The 22,195-nt window shown below is 50.1% G+C and overlaps 1 protein-coding gene across 1 annotated transcript in view; it reads right to left on the bottom strand.

Annotated features, from left to right (window-relative positions):
- The window catches only part of LOC149429998 (RNA-binding protein Nova-2-like), a 60,658-nt gene that overhangs the window by 14,981 nt on the left and 23,482 nt on the right, over positions 1 to 22,195 (bottom strand). Inside the window, exon 3 of the mRNA XM_089666269.1 lies at positions 9,891 to 10,054. Within this exon, the coding sequence (XP_089522395.1) occupies positions 9,891 to 10,054 (164 nt within the window). The remainder of the gene's footprint in view (positions 1 to 9,890; positions 10,055 to 22,195) is intronic.

The raw sequence follows: 22,195 nt of genomic DNA, 5'->3' as shown, positions 1-22,195 counted from the left end.
AGGAGTGTAGACGCAGTGGTGGGGTAATGTTGGAGGAGTGTAGACGCAGTGGTGGGGTAATGTTGAGGAGTGTAGACGCAGTGGTGGGGTAATGTTGGAGGAGTGTAGACGCAGTGGTGGGGGAACGTTGAGGAGTGTAGACGCAGTGGTGGGGTAATGTTGGAGGAGTGTAGACGCAGTGGTGGGGGAACGTTGAGGAGTGTAGACGCAGTGGTGGGGTAATGAGGAGTGTAGACGCAGTGGTGGGGGAATGTTGAGGAGTGTAGACGCAGTGGTGGGGGAATGTTGGAGGAGTGTAGACGCAGTGGTGGGGTAATGTTGAGGAGTGTAGACGCAGTGGTGGGGTAATGTTGAGGAGTGTAGACGCAGTGGTGGGGGAACGTTGAGGAGTGTAGACGCAGTGGTGGGGGAATGTTGGAGGAGTGTAGACGCAGTGGTGGGGTACCATTGAGGAGTGTAGACGCAGTGGTTGGTGAATGTTGAGGAGTGTAGACGCAGTGGTGGGGTAATGTTGGAGGAGTGTAGACGCAGTGGTGGGGGAATGTTGGAGGAGTGTAGACGCAGTGGTGGGGTAATGTTGAGGAGTGTAGACGCAGTGGTGGGGGAATGTTGGAGGAGTGTAGACGCAGTGGTGGGGGAACGTTGAGGAGTGTAGACGCAGTGGTGGGGGAATGTTGGAGGAGTGTAGACGCAGTGGTGGGGGAATGTTGAGGAGTGTAGACGCAGTGGTGGGGGAATGTTGGAGGCGTATAGACGCAGTGGTGGGGTAACGTTGAGGAGTGTAGACGCAGTGGTGGGGTACCGTTGAGTGTAGACGCAGTGGTGGGGGAATGTTGAGGAGTGTAGACGCAGTGGTGGGGGAATGTTGGAGGAGTGTAGACGCAGTGGTGGGGTAATGTTGAGGAGTGTAGACGCAGTGGTGGGGTAATGTTGAGGAGTGTAGACGCAGTGGTGGGGGAATGTTGAGGAGTGTAGACGCAGTGGTGGGGGAATGTTGGAGGAGTGTAGACGCAGTGGTGGGGTAATGTTGAGGAGTGTAGACGCAGTGGTGGGGGAATGTTGAGGAGTGTAGACGCAGTGGTGGGGGAATGTTGAGGAGTGTAGACGCAGTGGTGGGGGAATGTTGGAGGCGTGTAGACGCAGTGGTGGGGGAATGTTGGAGGCGTATAGACGCAGTGGTGGGGTAACGTTGAGGAGTGTAGACGCAGTGGTGGGGTTACGTTGAGGAGTGTAGACGCAGTGGTGGGGTAATGTTGAGGAGTGTAGACGCAGTGGTGGGGTAATGTTGAGGAGTGTAGACGCAGTGGTGGGGTAATGAGGAGTGTAGACGCAGTGGTGGGGTAATGTTGGAGGAGTGTAGACGCAGTGGTGGGGGAATGTTGAGGAGTGTAGACGCAGTGGTGGGGGAATGTTGAGGAGTGTAGACGCAGTGGTGGGGGAATGTTGGAGGAGTGTAGACGCAGTGGTGGGGTAACGGTGAGGAGTGTAGACGCAGTGGTGGGGGAATGTTGAGGAGTGTAGACGCAGTGGTGGGGGAATGTTGAGGAGTGTAGACGCAGTGGTGGGGGAATGTTGGAGGAGTGTAGACGCAGTGGTGGGGTAATGTTGAGGAGTGTAGACGCAGTGGTGGGGGAATGTTGAGGAGTGTAGACGCAGTGGTGGGGGAATGTTGAGGAGTGTAGACGCAGTGGTGGGGTAACGGTGAGGAGTGTAGACGCAGTGGTGGGGGAATGTTGGAGGAGTGTAGACGCAGTGGTGGGGGAATGTTGAGGAGTGTAGACGCAGTGGTGGGGGAATGTTGGAGGAGTGTAGACGCAGTGGTGGGGGAATGTTGGAGGAGTGTAGACGCAGTGGTGGGGTAATGTTGGAGGAGTGTAGACGCAGTGGTGGGGGAATGTTGGAGGAGTGTAGACGCAGTGGTGGGGGAATGTTGGAGGAGTGTAGACGCAGTGGTGGGGTAATGTTGGAGGAGTGTAGACGCAGTGGTGGGGTAATGTTGAGGAGTGTAGACGCAGTGGTGGGGTAATGTTGAGGAGTGTAGACGCAGTGGTGGGGTACCGTTGAGTGTAGACGCAGTGGTGGGGTACCGTTGAGCGTAGATGCAGTGGTGGGGGAATGTTGGAGGAGTGTAGACGCAGTGGTGGGGTACCGTTGAGTGTAGACGCAGTGGTGGGGTACCGTTGAGCGTAGACGCAGTGGTGGGGGAACGTTGGAGGAGTGTAGACGCAGTGGTGGGGGAATGTTGGAGGAGTGTAGACGCAGTGGTGGGGGAATGTTGGAGGAGTGTAGACGCAGTGGTTGGCCAAGGAAACAATGCAGCAGATGAAGGACACATCTTGGTTACTTCCCTTCCACATCAGAAGTTGTCCATCAGCGCCATCGGCACAGGACTGGAGGAAACCGGTGGTACTCAGCTCCACCCATCTGCTGGGCGGGGAAGTCAGCCCAGAAGTGGAAGAAATGCGGCCAAGAAGCCTCCGATGTGGAAACGCGGCTCAGCGACCCGACTATGCAGGAAACAGGAAGTGGGGGGAGGAAGATGGCAGCGGGGGCTCCGGACTGAGGAGTCACAATGTGAGATGGTTGTAAAGCCTTCTATGTATTATGGAGGATCCCCCCTCCCCCCCCCCCTATACTTACCTGAGCCAATCACCAACCAGAGCTGAGCACAAGATCAGCGATTCTCCTGGCTCTCTCCCTCCACACTGGGCACAGTGATAGCAGTGGGAGCCATTGGCTCGTATCCTATGAGGAGGAGGCGGGGCTCACTGTGATCACATGACTGGAATTGGATTTCTCTTCTTTCAATTTTGTTCATTGTTAAAAGTAAACGAATATTTACAGCAACTTCTGCACAGCACAGGGTATAGAGTCCTGTAATGGAGCCGTATACATCCATCCATCCCATCCCATCCATCCCATCCATCCATCCCATCTATCCCATTCATCCCATCTATCCCATCCATCCCATCCATCCATCCATCCCATCCATCCCATCCATCCATCCCATCTATCCCATCCATCTTATCCATCCAATCTATCCCATCCATCCATCCCATCCATCCATCCCATCCCATCTATCCCATCCATCCATCCATCCATCCATCCCATCCATCCATCCAACCATCCCTCCATCCATCCCATCCCTCCCTCCATCCATCCATCCCATCCATCCCTCCATCCATCCCTCCCTCCCTCCATCCATCCCTCCATCCATCCATCCCTCCCTCCATCCCTCCATCCATCCCTCTATCCCATCCATCCCATCCCTCCATCCATCCATCCCATCCATCCCTCCATCCATCCCTCCCTCCATCCATCCCTCCATCCATCCATCCCATCCATCCATCCCATCCATCCCATCCCTCCCTCCATCCATCCATCCCATCCATCCCTCCATCCATCCCATCCATCCATCCCATCTATCCCATCCCATGTTCTGTACATCCTGTAATAGATATTCTAGAGTGCTCTAAATCCTATACATCTCTATTATATATACAGTGCAGGAAATGTATATTTGCTCTCGGCTGATGCTGAATGTTCGCCCCTCACACAGAAATGATCGGTCTAACAATGGAATGTTCGCCCCTCACACAGAAATGATCGGTCTAACAATGGAATGTTCGCCCCTCACACAGAAACGATCGGTCTAACAATGGAATGTTCGTCCCTCACACAGAAACGATCGGTCTAACAATAGAATGTTCGCCCCTCACACAGAAACGATCGGTCTAACAATGGAATGTTCGCCCCTCACACAGAAATGATCGGTCTAACAATGGAATGTTCGCCCCTCACACAGAAACGATCGGTCTAACAATGGAATGTTCGGTGTAACACTGAGAGACAGAATACAACAACAAATTCAGCAGAAATGCGTCTAACAAATGATGACGGATCTGCATGTTCATGAGGGAAAGAAGGATTTGATCCCCTTCACAACACATGACTTAGTACTTGGTGGCCAATCCCTTGTTGGCCATCACAGAGGTCAGACGTTTCCTGGAGTTGGCCCCCAGGTTCGCACACATCTCAAGAGGGATTTTGGCCCACTCCTCTTGGCAGATCCTCTCCAAGTCATTAAGGTTTGGTGGCTGATGTTTGGCAACTCGAACTTTCAGCTCCTCCACAGATTTTCCATCGGATGAAGGTGTGGAGACTGGCTAGGCCACTCCAGGACCTTAATGTGCTTCTTCTTGAGCCGCTCCTTTGTTGCCTTGGCCGTGTGTTTTGGGTCATTGTCATGCTGGAACACCCATCCATGACCCATTTTCAATGCCCTGGCTGAGGGAAGAAGGTTCTCACCCAAGATTTGAGGGTACATTGCCCCGTCCATCGTCCCTTTTGATGCTGTGCAGTTGTCCTGTCCCCTTAGCAGAAAAACACCCCCAAAGCAGAATGTTTCCCCCACCATGTTTCACAGTTGGGATGGTGTTCTTGGGGTCATAGGCAGCATTCCTCCTCCTCCAAACACGGCGAGTTGAGTTGATGCCAAAGAGCTGGATTTTGGTCTCCTCTGACCACAACACTTCCCACCAGTCCTCCTCGGCATCATTCAGATGTTCAGTGGCAGACTTCAGACGGGCTGGACATGGGCTTTCTTGAGCAGAGGGACCGTGCGGGCACTGCAGGATTTCAGTCCTTGTCGGCGTAGTGTGTTACCAATTGTTTTCTTGGTGACTGTGGTCCCAGCTGCCTGGAGATCATTGACAAGATCCTCACGTGTAGTTCTGGGATGATTCCTCACTGTTCTCATGATCATTGACACCCCACGAGGGGAGATCTTCAGGTGAGGGGCGAACATTCACCATCAGCCGGGGAGCAAATACACATTTCCTGCACTGTATATATATATATAATCTCCTATATGGTCCTATATCCTGTGCGAGGCATGACATGGATACAGTGGTCTGTAGGTTATATGGCGTGTACATGTGGATGGTCTGTAGGTTATATGGCGTGTACATATACATGGTCTGTAGGTTATATGGGCTGTACATATACATGGTCTGTAGGTTATATGGTGTGTACATGTGGATGGTCTGTAGGTTATATGGCGTGTACATATAGATGGTCTGTAGGTTATATGGCGTGTACATGTGGATGGTCTGTAGGTTATATGGCGTGTACATGTGGATGGTCTGTAGGTTATATGGCGTGTACATGTGGATGGTCTGTAGGTTATATGGCGTGTACATGTGGATGGTCTGTAAGTTATATGGCGTGTACATATACATGGTCTGTAGGTTATATGGTGTGTACATGTAGATGGTCTGTAGGTTATATGGCGTGTACATATACATGGTCTGTAGGTTATATGGTGTGTACATGTAGATGGTCTGTAGGTTATATGGGCTGTACATATACATGGTCTGTAGGTTATATGGTGTGTACATGTAGATGGTCTGTAGGTTATATGGCGTGTACATATACATGGTCTGTAGGTTATATGGCGTGTACACGTGGATGGTCTGTAGGTTATATGGCGTGTACATGTAGATGGTCTGTAAGTTATATGGCGTGTACATATACATGGTCTGTAGGTTATATGGTGTGTACATGTAGATGGTCTGTAGGTTATATGGCGTGTACATATACATGGTCTGTAGGTTATATGGTGTGTACATGTAGATGGTCTGTAGGTTATATGGCGTGTACATATACATGGTCTGTAGGTTATATGGCGTGTACACGTGGATGGTCTGTAGGTTATATGGCGTGTACATGTAGATGGTCTGTAGGTTATATGGTGTGTACATGTGGATGGTCTGTAGGTTATATGGCGTGTACATATACATGGTCTGTAGGTTATATGGCGTGTACACGTGGATGGTCTGTAGATTATATGGCGTGTACATGTAGATGGTCTGTAGGTTATATGGGCTGTACATATACATGGTCTGTAGGTTATATGGTGTGTACATATGGATGGTCTGTAGGTTATATGGCGTGTACATATAGATGGTCTGTAGGTTATATGGCGTGTACATGTGGATGGTCTGTAGGTTATATGGTGTGTACATGTGGATGGTCTGTAGGTTATATGGCGTGTACATATAGATGGTCTGTAGGTTATATGGCGTGTACATGTAGATGGTCTGTAGGTTATATGGTGTGTACATGTGGATGGTCTGTAGGTTATATGGCGTGTACATATAGATGGTCTGTAGGTTATATGGGCTGTACATATAGATGGTCTGTAGGTTATATGGTGTGTACACGTGGATGGTCTGTAGGTTATATGGTGTGTACATGTGGATGGTCTGTAGGTTATATGGTGTGTACATATAGATGGTCTGTAGGTTATATGGTGTGTACATGTGGATGGTCTGTAGGTTATATGGTGTGTACATGTGGATGGTCTGTAGGTTATATGGCGTGTACATATAGATGGTCTGTAGGTTATATGGCGTGTACATGTAGATGGTCTGTAGGTTATATGGTGTGTACATGTGGATGGTCTGTAGGTTATATGGTGTGTACATGTGGATGGTCTGTAGGTTATATGGTGTGTACACGTGGATGGTCTGTAGGTTATATGGTGTGTACATGTGGATGGTCTGTAGGTTATATGGTGTGTACATGTGGATGGTCTGTAGGTTATATGGCGTGTACACGTGGATGGTCTGTAGGTTATATGGTGTGTACATGTAGATGGTCTGTAGGTTATATGGTGTGTACATGTGGATGGTCTGTAGGTTATATGGTGTGTACATGTGGATGGTCTGTAGGTTATATGGTGTGTACACGTGGATGGTCTGTAGGTTATATGGTGTGTACATGTGGATGGTCTGTAGGTTATATGGGCTGTACATATACATGGTCTGTAGGTTATATGGTGTGTACATGTGGATGGTCTGTAGGTTATATGGCGTGTACATATGGATGGTCTGTAGGTTATATGGCGTGTACATGTAGATGGTCTGTAGGTTATATGGTGTGTACATATAGATGGTCTGTAGGTTATATGGTGTGTACATGTGGATGGTCTGTAGGTTATATGGCGTGTACATATGGATGGTCTGTAGGTTATATGGCGTGTACATGTAGATGGTCTGTAGGTTATATGGCGTGTACATGTGGATGGTCTGTAGGTTATATGGCGTGTACATATAGATGGTCTGTAGGTTATATGGCGTGTACATGTGGATGGTCTGTAGGTTATATGGCGTGTACATGTGGATGGTCTGTAGGTTTTATGGCGTGTACATGTGGATGGTCTGTAGGTTATATGGCGTGTACATGTGGATGGTCTGTAGGTTATATGGCGTGTACATGTGGATGGTCTGTAGGTTATATGGCGTGTACACGTGGATGGTCTGTAGGTTATATGGCGTGTACACGTGGATGGTCTGTAGGTTATATGGCGTGTACATGTGGATGGTCTGTAGGTTATATGGCGTGTACACGTGGATGGTCTGTAGGTTTTATGGCGTGTACACGTGGATGGTCTGTAGGTTATATGGCGTGTACACGTGGATGGTCTGTAGGTTATATGGCGTGTACATGTGGATGGTCTGTAGGTTATATGGCGTGTACATATAGATGGTCTGTAGGTTATATGGCGTGTACACGTGGATGGTCTGTAGGTTATATGGCGTGTACACGTGGATGGTCTGTAGGTTATATGGCATGTACACGTGGATGGTCTGTAGGTTATATGGCGTGTACACATGGATGGTCTGTAGGTTATATGGCGTGTACACGTGGATGGTCTGTAGGTTATATGGTGTGTACACGTGGATGGTCTGTAGGTTATATGGTGTGTACACGTGGATGGTCTGTAGGTTATATGGTGTGTACATGTGGATGGTCTGTAGGTTATATGGCGTGTACATGTGGATGGTCTGTAGGTTATATGGTGTGTACATGTGGATGGTCTGTAGGTTATATGGTGTGTACATGTGGATGGTCTGTAGGTTATATGGCGTGTACATGTGGATGGTCTGTAGGTTATATGGCGTGTACATGTGGATGGTCTGTAGGTTATATGATGTGTACATGTGGATGGTCTGTAGGTTATATGGTGTGTACATGTGGATGGTCTGTAGGTTATATGGCGTGTACATATGGATGGTCTGTAGGTTATATGGCGTGTACATGTGGATGGTCTGTAGGTTATATGGTGTGTACATGTGGATGGTCTGTAGGTTATATGGTGTGTACATGTGGATGGTCTGTAGGTTATATGGTGTGTACACGTGGATGGTCTGTAGGTTATATGGTGTGTACATGTGGATGGTCTGTAGGTTATATGGTGTGTACACGTGGATGGTCTGTAGGTTATATGGTGTGTACATGTGGATGGTCTGTAGGTTATATGGTGTGTACACGTGGATGGTCTGTAGGTTATATGGTGTGTACATGTGGATGGTCTGTAGGTTATATGGTGTGTACACGTGGATGGTCTGTAGGTTATATGGTGTGTACACGTGGATGGTCTGTAGGTTATATGGTGTGTACATGTGGATGGTCTGTAGGTTATATGGTGTGTACATGTGGATGGTCTGTAGGTTATATGGTGTGTACATGTGGATGGTCTGTAGGTTATATGGTGTGTACATGTGGATGGTCTGTAGGTTATATGGTGTGTACATGTGGATGGTCTGTAGGTTATATGGTGTGTACACGTGGATGGTCTGTAGGTTATATGGTGTGTACATGTGGATGGTCTGTAGGTTATATGGCGTGTACACGTGGATGGTCTGTAGGTTATATGGCGTGTACATGTGGATGGTCTGTAGGTTATATGGCGTGTACATGTGGATGGTCTGTAGGTTATATGGTGTGTACACGTGGATGGTCTGTAGGTTATATGGCGTGTACACGTGGATGGTCTGTAGGTTATATGGCGTGTACACGTGGATGGTCTGTAGGTTATATGGCGTGTACACGTGGATGGTCTGTAGGTTATATGGCGTGTACACGTGGATGGTCTGTAGGTTATATGGCGTGTACACGTGGATGGTCTGTAGGTTATATGGCGTGTACACGTGGATGGTCTGTAGGTTATATGGCGTGTACACGTGGATGGTCTGTAGGTTATATGGTGTGTACACGTGGATGGTCTGTAGGTTATATGGTGTGTACACGTGGATGGTCTGTAGGTTATATGGTGTGTACATGTGGATGGTCTGTAGGTTATATGGCGTGTACATGTGGATGGTCTGTAGGTTATATGGTGTGTACATGTGGATGGTCTGTAGGTTATATGGTGTGTACATGTGGATGGTCTGTAGGTTATATGGCGTGTACATGTGGATGGTCTGTAGGTTATATGGCGTGTACATGTGGATGGTCTGTAGGTTATATGATGTGTACATGTGGATGGTCTGTAGGTTATATGGTGTGTACATGTGGATGGTCTGTAGGTTATATGGTGTGTACATGTGGATGGTCTGTAGGTTATATGGCGTGTACATGTGGATGGTCTGTAGGTTATATGGTGTGTACATGTGGATGGTCTGTAGGTTATATGGTGTGTACACGTGGATGGTCTGTAGGTTATATGGTGTGTACATGTGGATGGTCTGTAGGTTATATGGTGTGTACACGTGGATGGTCTGTAGGTTATATGGTGTGTACATGTGGATGGTCTGTAGGTTATATGGTGTGTACACGTGGATGGTCTGTAGGTTATATGGTGTGTACATGTGGATGGTCTGTAGGTTATATGGTGTGTACATGTGGATGGTCTGTAGGTTATATGGTGTGTACACGTGGATGGTCTGTAGGTTATATGGTGTGTACATATGGATGGTCTGTAGGTTATATGGTGTGTACATGTGGATGGTCTGTAGGTTATATGGTGTGTACACGTGGATGGTCTGTAGGTTATATGGTGTGTACACGTGGATGGTCATAGCAGATCATTGATTGGCACACACCTGCTTTGCTCGTTCGGCACTGACGCTGCTTTGGGCGGGGAGGAGTCCCAGCTCGTTCTTCGGTGCACCTTGTGGAAGTTCACGGACTTTTTCGGCAATGAAGTTGTGTGCTTCCAGCAAAGCTTCCGCCGTTCCTTGTACCAGGCACACCCGCTCCGTCGTCCCTGTTGGACAAACACAAATACCATCATATGTTCTGTCCTGTTACTCACATAGGAATACTCTCTAGGATTTTGTGGGCTCATCGACTCCTTGTGCTGAGAGCGAAGACTTGGCCTTCTGGAGGGGATTTGGGTTTTCTTGGCATTAGCTCACAGTGTAAGGCCCAGCATGTGCTAGGCCTGGGATGTGCTAGGCCCGGCATGTGCTAGGCCCGGCATGTGCTAGGCCCGGGATGTGCTAGGCCCGGGATGTGCTAGGCCCGGCATGTGCTAGGCCCGGCATGTGCTAGGCCCGGGATGTGCTGGACCCGGCATGTGCTAGGCCTGGGATGTGCTAGGCCCGGGATGTGCTAGGCCCGGGATGTGCTAGGCTCGGGATGTGCTGGACCCGGCATGTGCTAGGCCTGGCATGTGCTAGGCCCGGCATGTGCTAGGCCCGGGATGTGCTAGGCCCGGGATGTGCTAGGCTCGGGATGTGCTGGACCCGGCATGTGCTAGGCCTGGGATGTGCTAGGCTCGGGATGTGCTGGACCCGGCATGTGCTAGGCCTGGGATGTGCTAGGCTCGGGATGTGCTGGACCCGGCATGTGCTAGGCCTGGGATGTGCTGTCCCGGGGTTCGGCTTTGTGCCGATTACAGATCAATTATACTAATTAACGTAGAAAATATTGGAAAATGGATAATCCTCCTACATCAGGGGAGTGGACACGTAATATGGGTACTAACCTGAGGAATGAACTTTGAACTTTCAAGCACTGAGGTTGTCTAACTAAATTTGAAAGAATATGGGAGGGATGGCTGAACACTCCGGGCCTTGAACCATCTGATTTAGGAGTTATACAGATGACCTAGGAGGTTCTGGTGATTGTGGGGTTGGGGAGCCGGAGATGGCTCAGCCTGGAAAGCCAGTTCCCTTCAGTCTGAAAGCAAGTAGGGTTAGAGTTGGAGTTAGGGGTTGGAGTTGATGTTAGTGGTTGGGTTGGGTTGGGGTTGGAGTTGGTGTTAGTGGTTGGATTATGGTTGGAGTTGGTGTTAGTGGTTGGGTTGGGTTGGGGTTGGAGTTGGTGTTAGTGGTTGGATTATGGTTGGAGTTGGTGTTAGTGGTTGGGTTGGGTGTGAGATAGGGTTATGGTTGGAGTTAGGGGTTGGAGTTGATGTTAGTGGTTGGGTTGGGGTTGGAGTTGGTGTTAGTGGTTGGATTATGGTTGGAGTTGGTGTTAGTGGTTGGGTTGGGTTGGGTTGGGGTTGGAGTTGGTGTTAGTGGTTGGATTATGGTTGGAGTTGGTGTTAGTGGTTGGGTTGGGTGTGAGATAGGGTTATGGTTGGAGTTAGGGGTTGGAGTTGATGTTAGTGGTTGGATTAGGGTTGGAGTTGGTGTTAGTGGTTGGATTAGGGTTGGAGTTGGTGTTAGTGGTTGGATTAGGGTTGGAGTTGGTGTTAGTGGTTGGATTAGGGTTGGAGTTGGTGTTAGTGGTTGGATTATGGTTGGAGTTGGTGTTAGTGGTTGGGTTAAGGTTGGAGTTGGTGTTAGTGGCTGAGTTATAGTTGGAGTTGGTACTAGTGGCTGAGTTAGGGTTGGAGTTGGTGTTAGTAGTTGGGTTGGGTTGGGTTGAAGCTGGCAGTAGTCATCGCGTTAGGATTGGAGTTAGTGGTAGTTGTTGGGTTGGAATTGAAGTTGGTGTTATTGGTTGGGTTGGAGTTGATGTTATTGGTTGGGTTAGAGTTGGCGGTAGTCATCAGGTTAGGGTTGGAGTTGGTGGTAGTGGTTGGGTTAGAGTTGGCGGTAGTCATCAGGTTAGGGTTGGACTTGATGGTAGTGGTAGGGTTAGGGTTGGAGTTGGTGTTTAGTGGTTGGATTAGGGTTGGAGTTGGTGTTAGGGTTGGATTAGGGTTGGAGTTGGTGTTAGTGGTTGGGTTATGATTGGAGTTGGTGTTAGTGGTTGGGTTATGGCTGGAGTTGGTGTTAGTGGTTGGGTTATGGTTGGAGTTGGTGTTAGTGGCTGAGTTAGGGTTGGAGTTGGTGTTAGTGGCTGAGTTAGGGTTGGAGTTGGTGTTAGTGGTTGGGTTAAGGTTGGTGTTAGTGGTTGGGTTTGGGTTGGAGTTGGTGTTAGTGGTTGGATTAGGGTTAGAGTTGGTATTAGTAGTTGGGTTGGGTTGGGTTGAAGTTGGCGGTAGTCATCGCGTTAGGGTTGGAGTTAGTGGTAGTTGTTGTCAGGGCAGGGCTGTGGAACGGACAGGTAGGCCTAGTGGCAGGGTAACGCACTGGCTGACGACAACCACCACCAACAGACTGAAGTCCCTCAGGGCGCGGAGTCTAAGTCCCAGGCTGCCCTTCACCAGGGCCCCTGATGGTGGGGATGGACTTGACGCAACCAGGGACCAGGTCGCGGCCCCCGAGACACCCCAGCTGCGGTAATGGCCACCGCCAATGGCGTGTAGCTGGTGAGAATGACAATAGCGTAGTCAGACAAGCCGGGTCAATAACAACGGGACAAAACAGTACAGAACAGTAGACAGAGAATCACAGGTCACGGGCCGGGTTCAGCAACGGAAGGTCAGATCGAAGGGAAACACAGAGAATGGTCTTAGTCACAAGCCGAGTCAGAATACCAGAAGAGTCACGAGCGTATACACAGAGCTGTAGCAAGACAAAGACACAAGTGCAAAGAGCATGTGCAGATCCCAGGCTTATATGTACTCAGCCACACCCCTCTGGGGGATGGACCTCAGAGACCTGAAGGCATAAAAGATTCCCATCATGCTCAGCAGAAATCCAAGATGGATGCTAGCACATGGAGTAACATAACCTCTGGGAAAAGGTAGGACCTTGACAGTTGTTGGGTTGGAATTGAAGTTGGTGTTATTGGTTGGGTTGGAGTTGGTGTTATTGGTTGGTTTAGAGTTGGCGGTAGTCATCAGGTTAGGGTTGGACTTGATGGTAGTGGTAGGGTTAGGGTTGGAGTTGGTGTTATTTGTTGGGTTGGGTTGAGTTGGAGTTGGCGGTAGTCATTGGGTTAGGTTTGGAGTTGGTGGTAGTGGTAGGGTTAGGGTTGGAGTTGGTGGTAGTTGTCGGGTTGGAGTTGGCGGTAGTCCTCAGGTTAGGGTTGGAGTTGGTGGTAGTGGTTGGGTTAGGGTTGGAGTTCATGTTATTGGTTGGGTTGGGTTTAGTTGGAGTTGGCGGTAGTCATCAGGTTGGGGTTGGAGTTGGCAGTAGGCATCAGGTTAGGGTTGGAGTTGGTGGTAGGGTAGGGTTAGGGTTGGAGTTGGTGGTAGTTGTCGGCTTGGAGTTGGCGGTAGTCATCAGGTTAGGGTTGGAGTTGGTGGTAGTTGTCGGGTTGGAGTTGGAGGTAATCATCAGGTTAGGGTTGGAGTTGGCGGTAGTCATCAGGTTGGAGTTGGTGGTAGTGGTAGGGTTGGAGTTGGTGGTAGTGGTAGGGTTAGGGTTGGAGTTGGTGGTAGTTGTCGGGTTGGAGTTGGCGGTAGTCATCAGGTTAGGGTTGGAGTTTGTGGTAATGGTTCGGTTGGAGTTGGCGGTAGTCATCAGGTTAGGGTTGGAGTTGGTGATAGTGGTAGGGTTATGGGTTGGAGTTGGTGGTAGGGTTAGGGTTGGAGTTGGTAGTAGTGGTTGGGTTAAGACTGGAGTTGGTGGTAGTGGTAGGGTTACAGTTGGAGTTGGTGGTAGTTGTTGGGTTGGAGTTGGCGGTAGTCATCAGGTTAGGGTTGGAGTTTGTGGTAGTGGTAGGGTTGGAGTTGGTAGTAGTAGTTGGGTTAGGGTTGGAGTTGGTGGTAGTGGTTGGGTTAGGGTTGGAGTTGGCGGTAGTCATCAGGTTTGGGTTGGAGTTGGTGGTAGTTGTCGGGTTGGAGTTGGTGGTAGTCATCAGGTTAAGGTTGGAGTTGGTGGTAGTGGTAGGGTTAGGGTTGGAGTTGGTGGTAGTGGTAGGGTTAGGGTTGGAGTTGGCGGTAGTCATCAGGTTAGGGTTGGAGTTGGTAGTAGTGGTAGGGTTAGGGTTGGAGTTGGTGGTTGTTATCGGGTTGGAGTTGGAGTTGGCGGTAGTCATCAGGTTGGAGTTGGTGGTAGTCATCAGGTTAGGGTTGGAGTTGGTGATAATGGTTGGGTTGGAGTTGGCGGTAGTCATCAGGTTAGGGTTGGAGTTGGTGGTAGTCATCAGGTTAGGGTTGAAGTTGGTGATAATGGTTGGGTTGGAGTTGGCGGTAGTCATCAGGTTAGGGTTGGAGTTGGTGGTAGTCATCAGGTTAGGGTTGGAGTTGGTGATAATGGTTGGGTTGGAGTTGGCGGTAGTCATCAGGTTAGGGTTGAAGTTGGTGGTAGTGGTAGGGTTGGAGTTGGCGGTAGTCATCAGGTTAGGGTTGGAGTTGGTGGTAGGGTTATGGTTGGAGTTGGTGGTAGTGGTTGGGTTGGAGTTGGAGTTGGCGGTAGTCATCAGGTTAGGGTTGGAGTTGGTGGTAGTGGTTGGGTTGGAGTTGGCGGTAGTCATCAGGTTAGGGTTGAAGTTGGTGGTAGTGGTAGGGTTGGAGTTGGCGGTAGTCATCAGGTTAGGGTTGGAGTTGGTGGTAGGGTTATGGTTGGAGTTGGTGGTAGTGGTTGGGTTGGAGTTGGAGTTGGCGGTAGTCATCAGGTTAGGGTTGGAGTTGGTGTTAGTGGTAGGGTTAGGGTTGGAGTTGGTGGTAGTGGTCGGGTTAGGGTTGGAGTTGGTGGTAGTGGTTGGGTTGGAGTTGGAGTTGGCGGTAGTCATCAGGATAGGGTTGGAGTTGGTGGTAGGGGTAGGGTTAGGATTGGAGTTGGTGGTAGTTGTCGGGTTGGAGTTGGCGGTAGTCATCAGGTTAGGTTTGGAGTTGGTGGTAGTGGTAGCGTTGGGGTTGGTGGTAGTGGTTGGATTGGAGTTGGTGGTAGTGGTTGGGTTGGAGTTGGCGGTAGTCATCAGGTTAGGGTTGGAGTTGGTGGTAGTGGTAGGGTTGGAGTTGGTGGTAGTCATCAGGTTAGGGTTGGAGTTGGTGATAGTGGTTGGGTTGGAGTTGGTGGTAGTCATCAGGTTAGGGTTGGAGTTGGTGGTAGTTGTCGGGTTGGAGTTGGTCTTAGTGGTAGGGTTGGGTTGGAGTTGGTGGTAGTGGTAGGGTTGGAGTTGGCGGTAGTCATCAGGTTAGGGTTGGAGTTGGTGGTAGTTGTCGGGTTGGAGTTGGCGGTAGTCATCAGGTTAGGGTTGGAGTTGGTGGTAGTTGTTGGGTTGGAGTTGGTGGTAGTGGTTGGGTTGGAGTTGGTGGTAGGGTTGGGTTGGAGTTGGTGGTAGTGGTTGGGTTGGAGTTGGTGGTAGTGGTTGGGTTGGAGTTGGTGGTAGTGGTTGGGTTGGAGTTGGTGGTAGTGGTTGAGTTGGAGTTGGTGATAGTGGTTGGGTTGGAGTTGGTGGTAGTCATCAGGTTAGGGTTGGAGTTGGTGGTAGTGGTTGGGTTGGAGTTGGTGGTAGTGTCGGGTTTGAGTTGGCGGTAGTCATCAGGTTAGGGTTGGAGTTGGTGGTAGTGGTTGGGTTGGAGTTGGTGGTAGTGTCGGGTTGGAGTTGGCAGTAGTTATTAGGTTAGGGTTGGAGTTGGAGGTAGTGGTTGGGTTGGAGTTGGTGGTAGTGCTAGGGTTGGGTTGGAGTTGGTGGTAGTGGTAGGGTTGGGTTGGAGTTGGTGATAGTGGCTGGGTTGGAGTTGGCGGTAATCATCAGGTTAGGGTTGGAGTTGGTGGTAGTGGTCGGGTTGGATTGGGTGGTAGTCATCAGGTTAGGGTTGGAGTTGGTGATAGTGGTTGGGTTGGAGTTGGTGGTAGTCATCAGGTTAGGGTTGGAGTTGGTGGTAGTTGTCGGGTTGGAGTTGGTCTTAGTGGTAGGGTTGGGTTGGAGTTGGCGGTAGTCATCAGGTTAGGGTTGGAGTTGGTGGTAGTTGTTGTGTTGGAGTTGGTGGTAGTGGTTGGGTTGGAGTTGGTGGTAGTGGTTGGGTTGGAGTTGGCGGTAGTCATCAGGTTAGGGTTGGAGTTGGTGGTAGTGCTTGGGTTGGAGTTGGTGGTAGTGGTTGGAGTTGGTGGTAGTGCCGGGTTTGAGTTGGCGGTAGTCATCAGGTTAGGGTTGGAGTTGGAGATAGTGGTTGGGTTGGAGTTGGTGGTGGTCATCAGGTTAGGATTGGTGGTGGTCATCAGGTTAGGGTTGGAGTTGGTGATAGTGGTTGGGTTGGAGTTGGTGGTAGTCATCAGGTTAGGGTTGGAGTTGGCAGTAGTCATCAGGTTAGGGTTGGAGTTGGTGGTAGTCATCAGGTTAGGGTTGAAGTTGGTGGTAGTGGTAGGGTTGGAGTTGGCGGTAGTCATCAGGTTAGGGTTGGAGTTGGTGGTAGGGTTATGGTTGGAGTTGGTGGTAGTGGTTGGGTTGGAGTTGGAGTTGGCGGTAGTCATCAGGTTAGGGTTGGAGTTGGTGTTAGTGGTAGGGTTAGGGTTGGAGTTGGTGGTAGTGGTCGGGTTAGGGTTGGAGTTGGTGGTAGTGGTTGGGTTGGAGTTGGCGGTAGTCATCAGGATAGGGTTGGAGTTGGTGGTAGGGGTAGGGTTAGGATTGGAGTTGGTGGTAGTTGTCGGGTTGGAGTTGGAGTTGGCGGTAGTCATCAGGACAGGGTTGGAGTTGGTGGTAGGGGTAGGGTTAGGATTGGAGTTGGTGGTAGTTGTCGGGTTGGAGTTGGAGTTGGCGGTAGTCATCAGGTTAGGTTTGGAGTTGGTGGTAGTGTTGGCGTTGGGGTTGGTGGTAGTGGTTGGATTGGAGTTGGTGGTAGTGGTTGGGTTGGAGTTGGCGGTAGTCATCAGGTTAGGGTTGGAGTTGGTGGTAGTGGTAGGGTTGGAGTTGGTGGTAGTCATCATGTTAGGGTTGGAGATGGTGATAGTGGTTGGGTTGGAGTTGGTGGTAGTCATCAGGTTAGGGTTGGAGTTGGTGGTAGTTGTCGGGTTGGAGTTGGTCTTAGTGGTAGGGTTGGGTTGGAGTTGGTGGTAGTGGTAGGGTTGGAGTTGGCGGTAGTCATCAGGTTAGGGTTGGAGTTGGTGGTAGTTGTCGGGTTGGAGTTGGCGGTAGTCATCAGGTTAGGGTTGGAGTTGGTGATAGTGGCTGGGTTGGAGTTGGCGGTAGTCATCAGGTTAGGGTTGGAGTTGATGGTAGTGGTCGGGTTGGAGTTGGTGGTAGTCATCAGGTTAGGGTTGGAGTTGGTGATAGTGGTTGGGTTGGAGTTGGTGGTAGTCATCAGGTTAGGGTTGGAGTTGGTGGTAGTTGTCGGGTTGGAGTTGGTCTTAGTGGTAGGGTTGGAGTTGGCGGTAGTCATCAGGTTAGGGTTGGAGTTGGTGATAGTGGGTGGGTTGGAGTTGGTGGTAGTCATCAGGTTAGGGTTGGAGTTGGTGGTAGTTGTCGGGTTGGAGTTGGTCTTAGTGGTAGGGTTGGGTTGGAGTTGGCGGTAGTCATCAGGTTAGGGTTGGAGTTGGTGATAGTGGTTGGGTTGGAGTTGGTGGTAGTCATCAGGTTAGGGTTGGAGTTGGTGGTAGTTGTCGGGTTGGAGTTGGTCTTAGTGGTAGGGTTGGGTTGGAGTTGGCGGTAGTCATCAGGTTAGGGTTGGAGTTGGTGATAGTGGTTGGGTTGGAGTTGGTGGTAGTCATCAGGTTAGGGTTGGAGTTGGTGGTAGTTGTCGGGTTGGAGTTGGTCTTAGTGGTAGGGTTGGGTTGGAGTTGGCGGTAGTCATCAGGTTAGGGTTGGAGTTGGTGGTAGTTGTTGTGTTGGAGTTAGTGGTAGTGGTTGGGTTGGAGTTGGTGGTAGTGGTTGGGTTGGAGTTGGCGGTAGTCATCAGGTTAGGGTTGGAGTTGGTGGTAGTGGTTGGGTTGGAGTTGGTGGTAGTGGTTGGATTGGAGTTGGTGGTAGTGTCGGGTTTGAGTTGGCGGTAGTCATCAGGTTAGGGTTGGAGTTGGAGGTAGTGGTTGGGTTGGAGTTGGTGGTGGTCATCAGGTTAGGATTGGTGGTGGTCATCAGGCTAGGGTTGGAGTTTGTGGTAGTCATCAGGTTAGGGTTGGAGTTGGTGATAGTGGTTGGGTTGGAGTTGGTGGTAGTCATCAGGTTAGGATTGGAGTTGGCGGTAGTCATCAGGTTAGGGTTGGAGTTGGCGGTAGTAATCAGGTTAGGGTTAGAGTTGGTGGTCGTCATCAGGTTAGGGTTGGAGTTGGTGGTAGTGGTTGGGTTGGAGTTGGCGGTTGTCATCAGGTTAGGGTTGGAGTTGGTGATAATGGTTGGGTTGGAGTTGGTGGTAGTCATCAGGTTAGGGTTGGAGTTGGCGGTAGTCATCAGTTTAGGGTTGGAGTTGGTGGTAATCATCAGGCTAGGGTTGGAGTTGGTGATAGTGGTTGGGTTGGAGTTGGTGGTAGTCATCAGGTTAGGGTTGGAGTTGGTGATAATAGTTGGGTTGGAGTTGGTGGTAGTCATCAGGTTAGGGTTGAAGTTGGTGATAGTGGTTGGGTTGGAGTTGGTGGTAGTTATCTGGTTAGGGTTGGAGTTGGTGATAGTGGTTGGATTGGAGTTGGTGGTAGTCATCAGGTTAGGGTTGGAGTTGGCGGTAGTAATCAGGTTAGGGTTAGAGTTGGCGGTAGTAATCAGGTTAGGGTTAGAGTTGGTGGTAGTCATCAGGTTAGGGTTGGAGTTGGTGGTAGTGGTTGGGTTGGAGTTGGCGGTTGTCATCAGGTTAGGGTTGGAGTTGGTGGTAGTCATCAGGTTAGGGTTGGAGTTGGTGATAATGGTTGGGTTGGAGTTGGTGGTAGTCATCAGGTTAGGGTTGAAGTTGGTGATAGTGGTTGGGTTGGAGTTGGTGGTAGTTATCTGGTTAGGGTTGGAGTTGGTGATAGTGGTTGGGTTGGAGTTGGTGGTAGTCATCAGGTTAGGGTTGGAGGTAGTGGTTGGGTTGGAGTTGGCGGTAGTCATCAGGTTAGGGTTGGAGTTGGTGCTAGTCATCAGGTTAGGGTTGGAGGTAGTGGTTGGGTTGGAGTTGGTGGTAGTCATTAGGTTAGGGTTGGAGTTGGTGATAGTGGTTGGGTTGGAGTTGGTGGTAGTCATCAGGTTAGGGTTGGAGTTGGTGATAGTGGTTGGGTTGGAGTTGGTGGTAGTCATCAGGTTAGGGTTGGAGGTAGTGGTTGGGTTGGAGTTGGCGGTAGTCATCAGGTTAGGGTTGGAGTTGGCGGTAGTCATCAGGTTAGGGTTGGAGGTAGTGGTTGGGTTGGAGTTGGCGGTAGTCATCAGGTTAGGGTTGGAGTTGGTGATAGTGGTTGGGTTGGAGTTGGTGGTAGTCATCAGGTTAGGGTTGGAGTTGGTGATAATAGTTGGGTTGGAGTTGGCGGTAGTCATCAGGTTAGGGTTGGAGTTGGCGGTAGTCATCAGGTTAGGGTTGGAGGTAGTGGTTGGGTTGGAGTTGGCGGTAGTCATCAGGTTAGGGTTGGAGTTGGTGGTAATCATCAGGTTAAGGTTGGAGGTAGTGGTTGGGTTGGAGTTGGCGGTAGTCATCAGGTTAGGGTTGGAGGTAGTGGTTGGGTTGGAGTTGGCGGTAGTCATCAGGTTAGGGTTGGAGTTGGTGGTAATCATCAGGTTAAGGTTGGAGGTAGTGGTTGGGTTGGAGTTGGTGGTAGTCATCAGGTTAGGGTTGGAGGTAGTGGTTGGGTTGGAGTTGGCGGTAGTCATCAGGTTAGGGTTGGAGTTGGTGGTAATCATCAGGTTAGGGTTGGAGGTAGTGGTTGGGTTGGAGTTGGTGGTAGTCATCAGGTTAGGGTTGGAGTTGGTGGTAATCATCAGGTTAAGGTTGGAGGTAGTGGTTGGGTTGGAGTTGGTGGTAGTCATCAGGTTAGGGTTGGAGTTGGTGATAGTGGTTGGGTTGGAGTTGGTGGTAGTCATCAGGTTAGGGTTGGAGTTGGTGATAATAGTTGGGTTGGAGTTGGCGGTAGTCATCAGGTTAGGGTTGGAGTTGGCGGTAGTCATCAGGTTAGGGTTGGAGGTAGTGGTTGGGTTGGAGTTGGCGGTAGTCATCAGGTTAGGGTTGGAGTTGGTGATAATAGTTGGGTTGGAGTTGGCGGTAGTCATCAGGTTAGGGTTGGAGGTAGTGGTTGGGTTGGAGTTGGCGGTAGTCATCAGGTTAGATTTGGAGTTGGTGGTAATCATCAGGTTAAGGTTGGTGGTAGTGGTTGGGTTGGAGTTGGTGGTAGTCATCAGGTTAGGGTTGGAGTTGGTGATAATAGTTGGGTTGGAGTTGGCGGTAGTCATCAGGTTAGGGTTGGAGTTGGCGGTAGTCATCAGGTTAGGGTTGGAGGTAGTGGTTGGGTTGGAGTTGGCGGTAGTCATCAGGTTAGGGTTGGAGTTGGTGATAATAGTTGGGTTGGAGTTGGCGGTAGTCATCAGGTTAGGGTTGGAGGTAGTGGTTGGGTTGGAGTTGGCGGTAGTCATCAGGTTAGATTTGGAGTTGGTGGTAATCATCAGGTTAAGGTTGGTGGTAGTGGTTGGGTTGGAGTTGGCGGTAGTCATCAGGTTAGGGTTGGAGGTAGTGGTTGGGTTGGAGTTGGCGGTAGTCATCAGGTTAGATTTGGAGTTGGTGGTAATCATCAGGTTAAGGTTGGTGGTAGTGGTTGGGTTGGAGTTGGCGGTAGTCATCAGGTTAGGGTTGGAGTTGGTGGTAATCATCAGGTTAAGGTTGGAGGTAGTGGTTGGGTTGGAGTTGGTGGTAGTCATCAGGTTAGGGTTGGAGTTGGTGATAGCGGCTGGGTTTAGGTTAAAGTCACTATTAATGGCTGCCTTTTTGTGCCCATTTTTCAATACTGTAGATCAGGATAATGGGACTCCGCACTGCTTCCATCTGCAGATGAAGTTTATGGATTATGCGTTTTGCACACATTCTGTTCCTTTGGCCGTCCATGTAGAGGGCAGACTCTTCACAGGTGCAATGCCCACAATGCTGAGTTTACTGCCCCCTAGTGCTGGGAATGATTGGTATTGGTATATTTGCAGGTCCTCAAAGGACTGTCACCATTTCCACCTTCACCAGACCGTTGTCACCGGTCTTTATGGCTGTAGGAATAGACGACGTGCGCTCTCCAGGTACTGACTATGTTACTTGTATGTTATCAGACACATCAGGTCGATTTCTTAGTTGCTCAGAAATGCAGAGACCTGTTTCCAGTACTCTACCCCCAACATTTGGTTCCCATACTGCCGAGGAATGAATACCCCGGGTTAGGAACCCCTCCTGGTCGATTTTCTATGGGTATGTATTCTGGAGGGTCATAAAGACATGGAAGTCATTGCAGGCAGCAAGCTGAGAGGATCAGCAGGAAGCAGAGCCTGCCTACGTAATACGGCCCCCAGAACTGATATTATTACAGGACCGGTACATATGATCAGTGGTCCTATGCCATGCGTTTTAATGGCACCCCAACCCTCCTGGCAAGCACCCCCCAATGTATGTGTACAGATGAGATACCCGGGTGCATTGGAAAGGTACAAGACCATTTTTTGTGCTCCAGCAGCCCATTTATAATGATGAACGCAAATACTGAGCATTAATGTGTATGGCGTAACGCACCACAACACGCTGCAAAAGGGGGAGGGCCTAAAGGATGAGTATAGTGGTGACTACCCTTGATGACCCCCAGCTGTCTGCAAACCCCCATCCACCCCTTGTCATCATTTCTAAGATATACAAACATGGAGAATGCAAGGGACGCCCAAAGTCCACGGCAGACATAGTGTGGGCGTGGCGGAGATCTGAGAGGAACAGGTGACAGGTAAGGTGGGGGAGGGGCTGGGAATTACCCCGAAACATAGTGTGGGCGTGGCAGAGATCTGAGAGGAACAGGTGACAGGTAAGGGGGGGAGGGGCTGGGAATTACCCCGGAACATAGTGTGGGCGTAGCGGAGATCTGAGAGGAACAGGTGACAGGTAAGGTGGGGGAGGGGCTGGGAATTACCCCGAAACATAGTGTGGGCGTGGCAGAGATCTGAGAGGAACAGGTGACAGGTAAGGGGGGGAGGGGCTGGGAATTACCCCGGAACATACTGTGGGCGCGGCAGAGATCTGAGAGGAACAGGTGACAGGTAAGGTGGGGGAGGG

The sequence above is a fragment of the Staurois parvus genome, unplaced genomic scaffold, assembly GCF_062004578.1.
Source record: "Staurois parvus isolate SC_StPar_1 unplaced genomic scaffold, SC_StPar_1.0 ptg002661l, whole genome shotgun sequence".
Taxonomy (NCBI): Eukaryota; Metazoa; Chordata; class Amphibia; order Anura; family Ranidae; genus Staurois; species Staurois parvus.
Note: the sequence above shows the minus strand (reverse complement) of the source record. Positions and strands in the feature narration are given on the sequence as shown.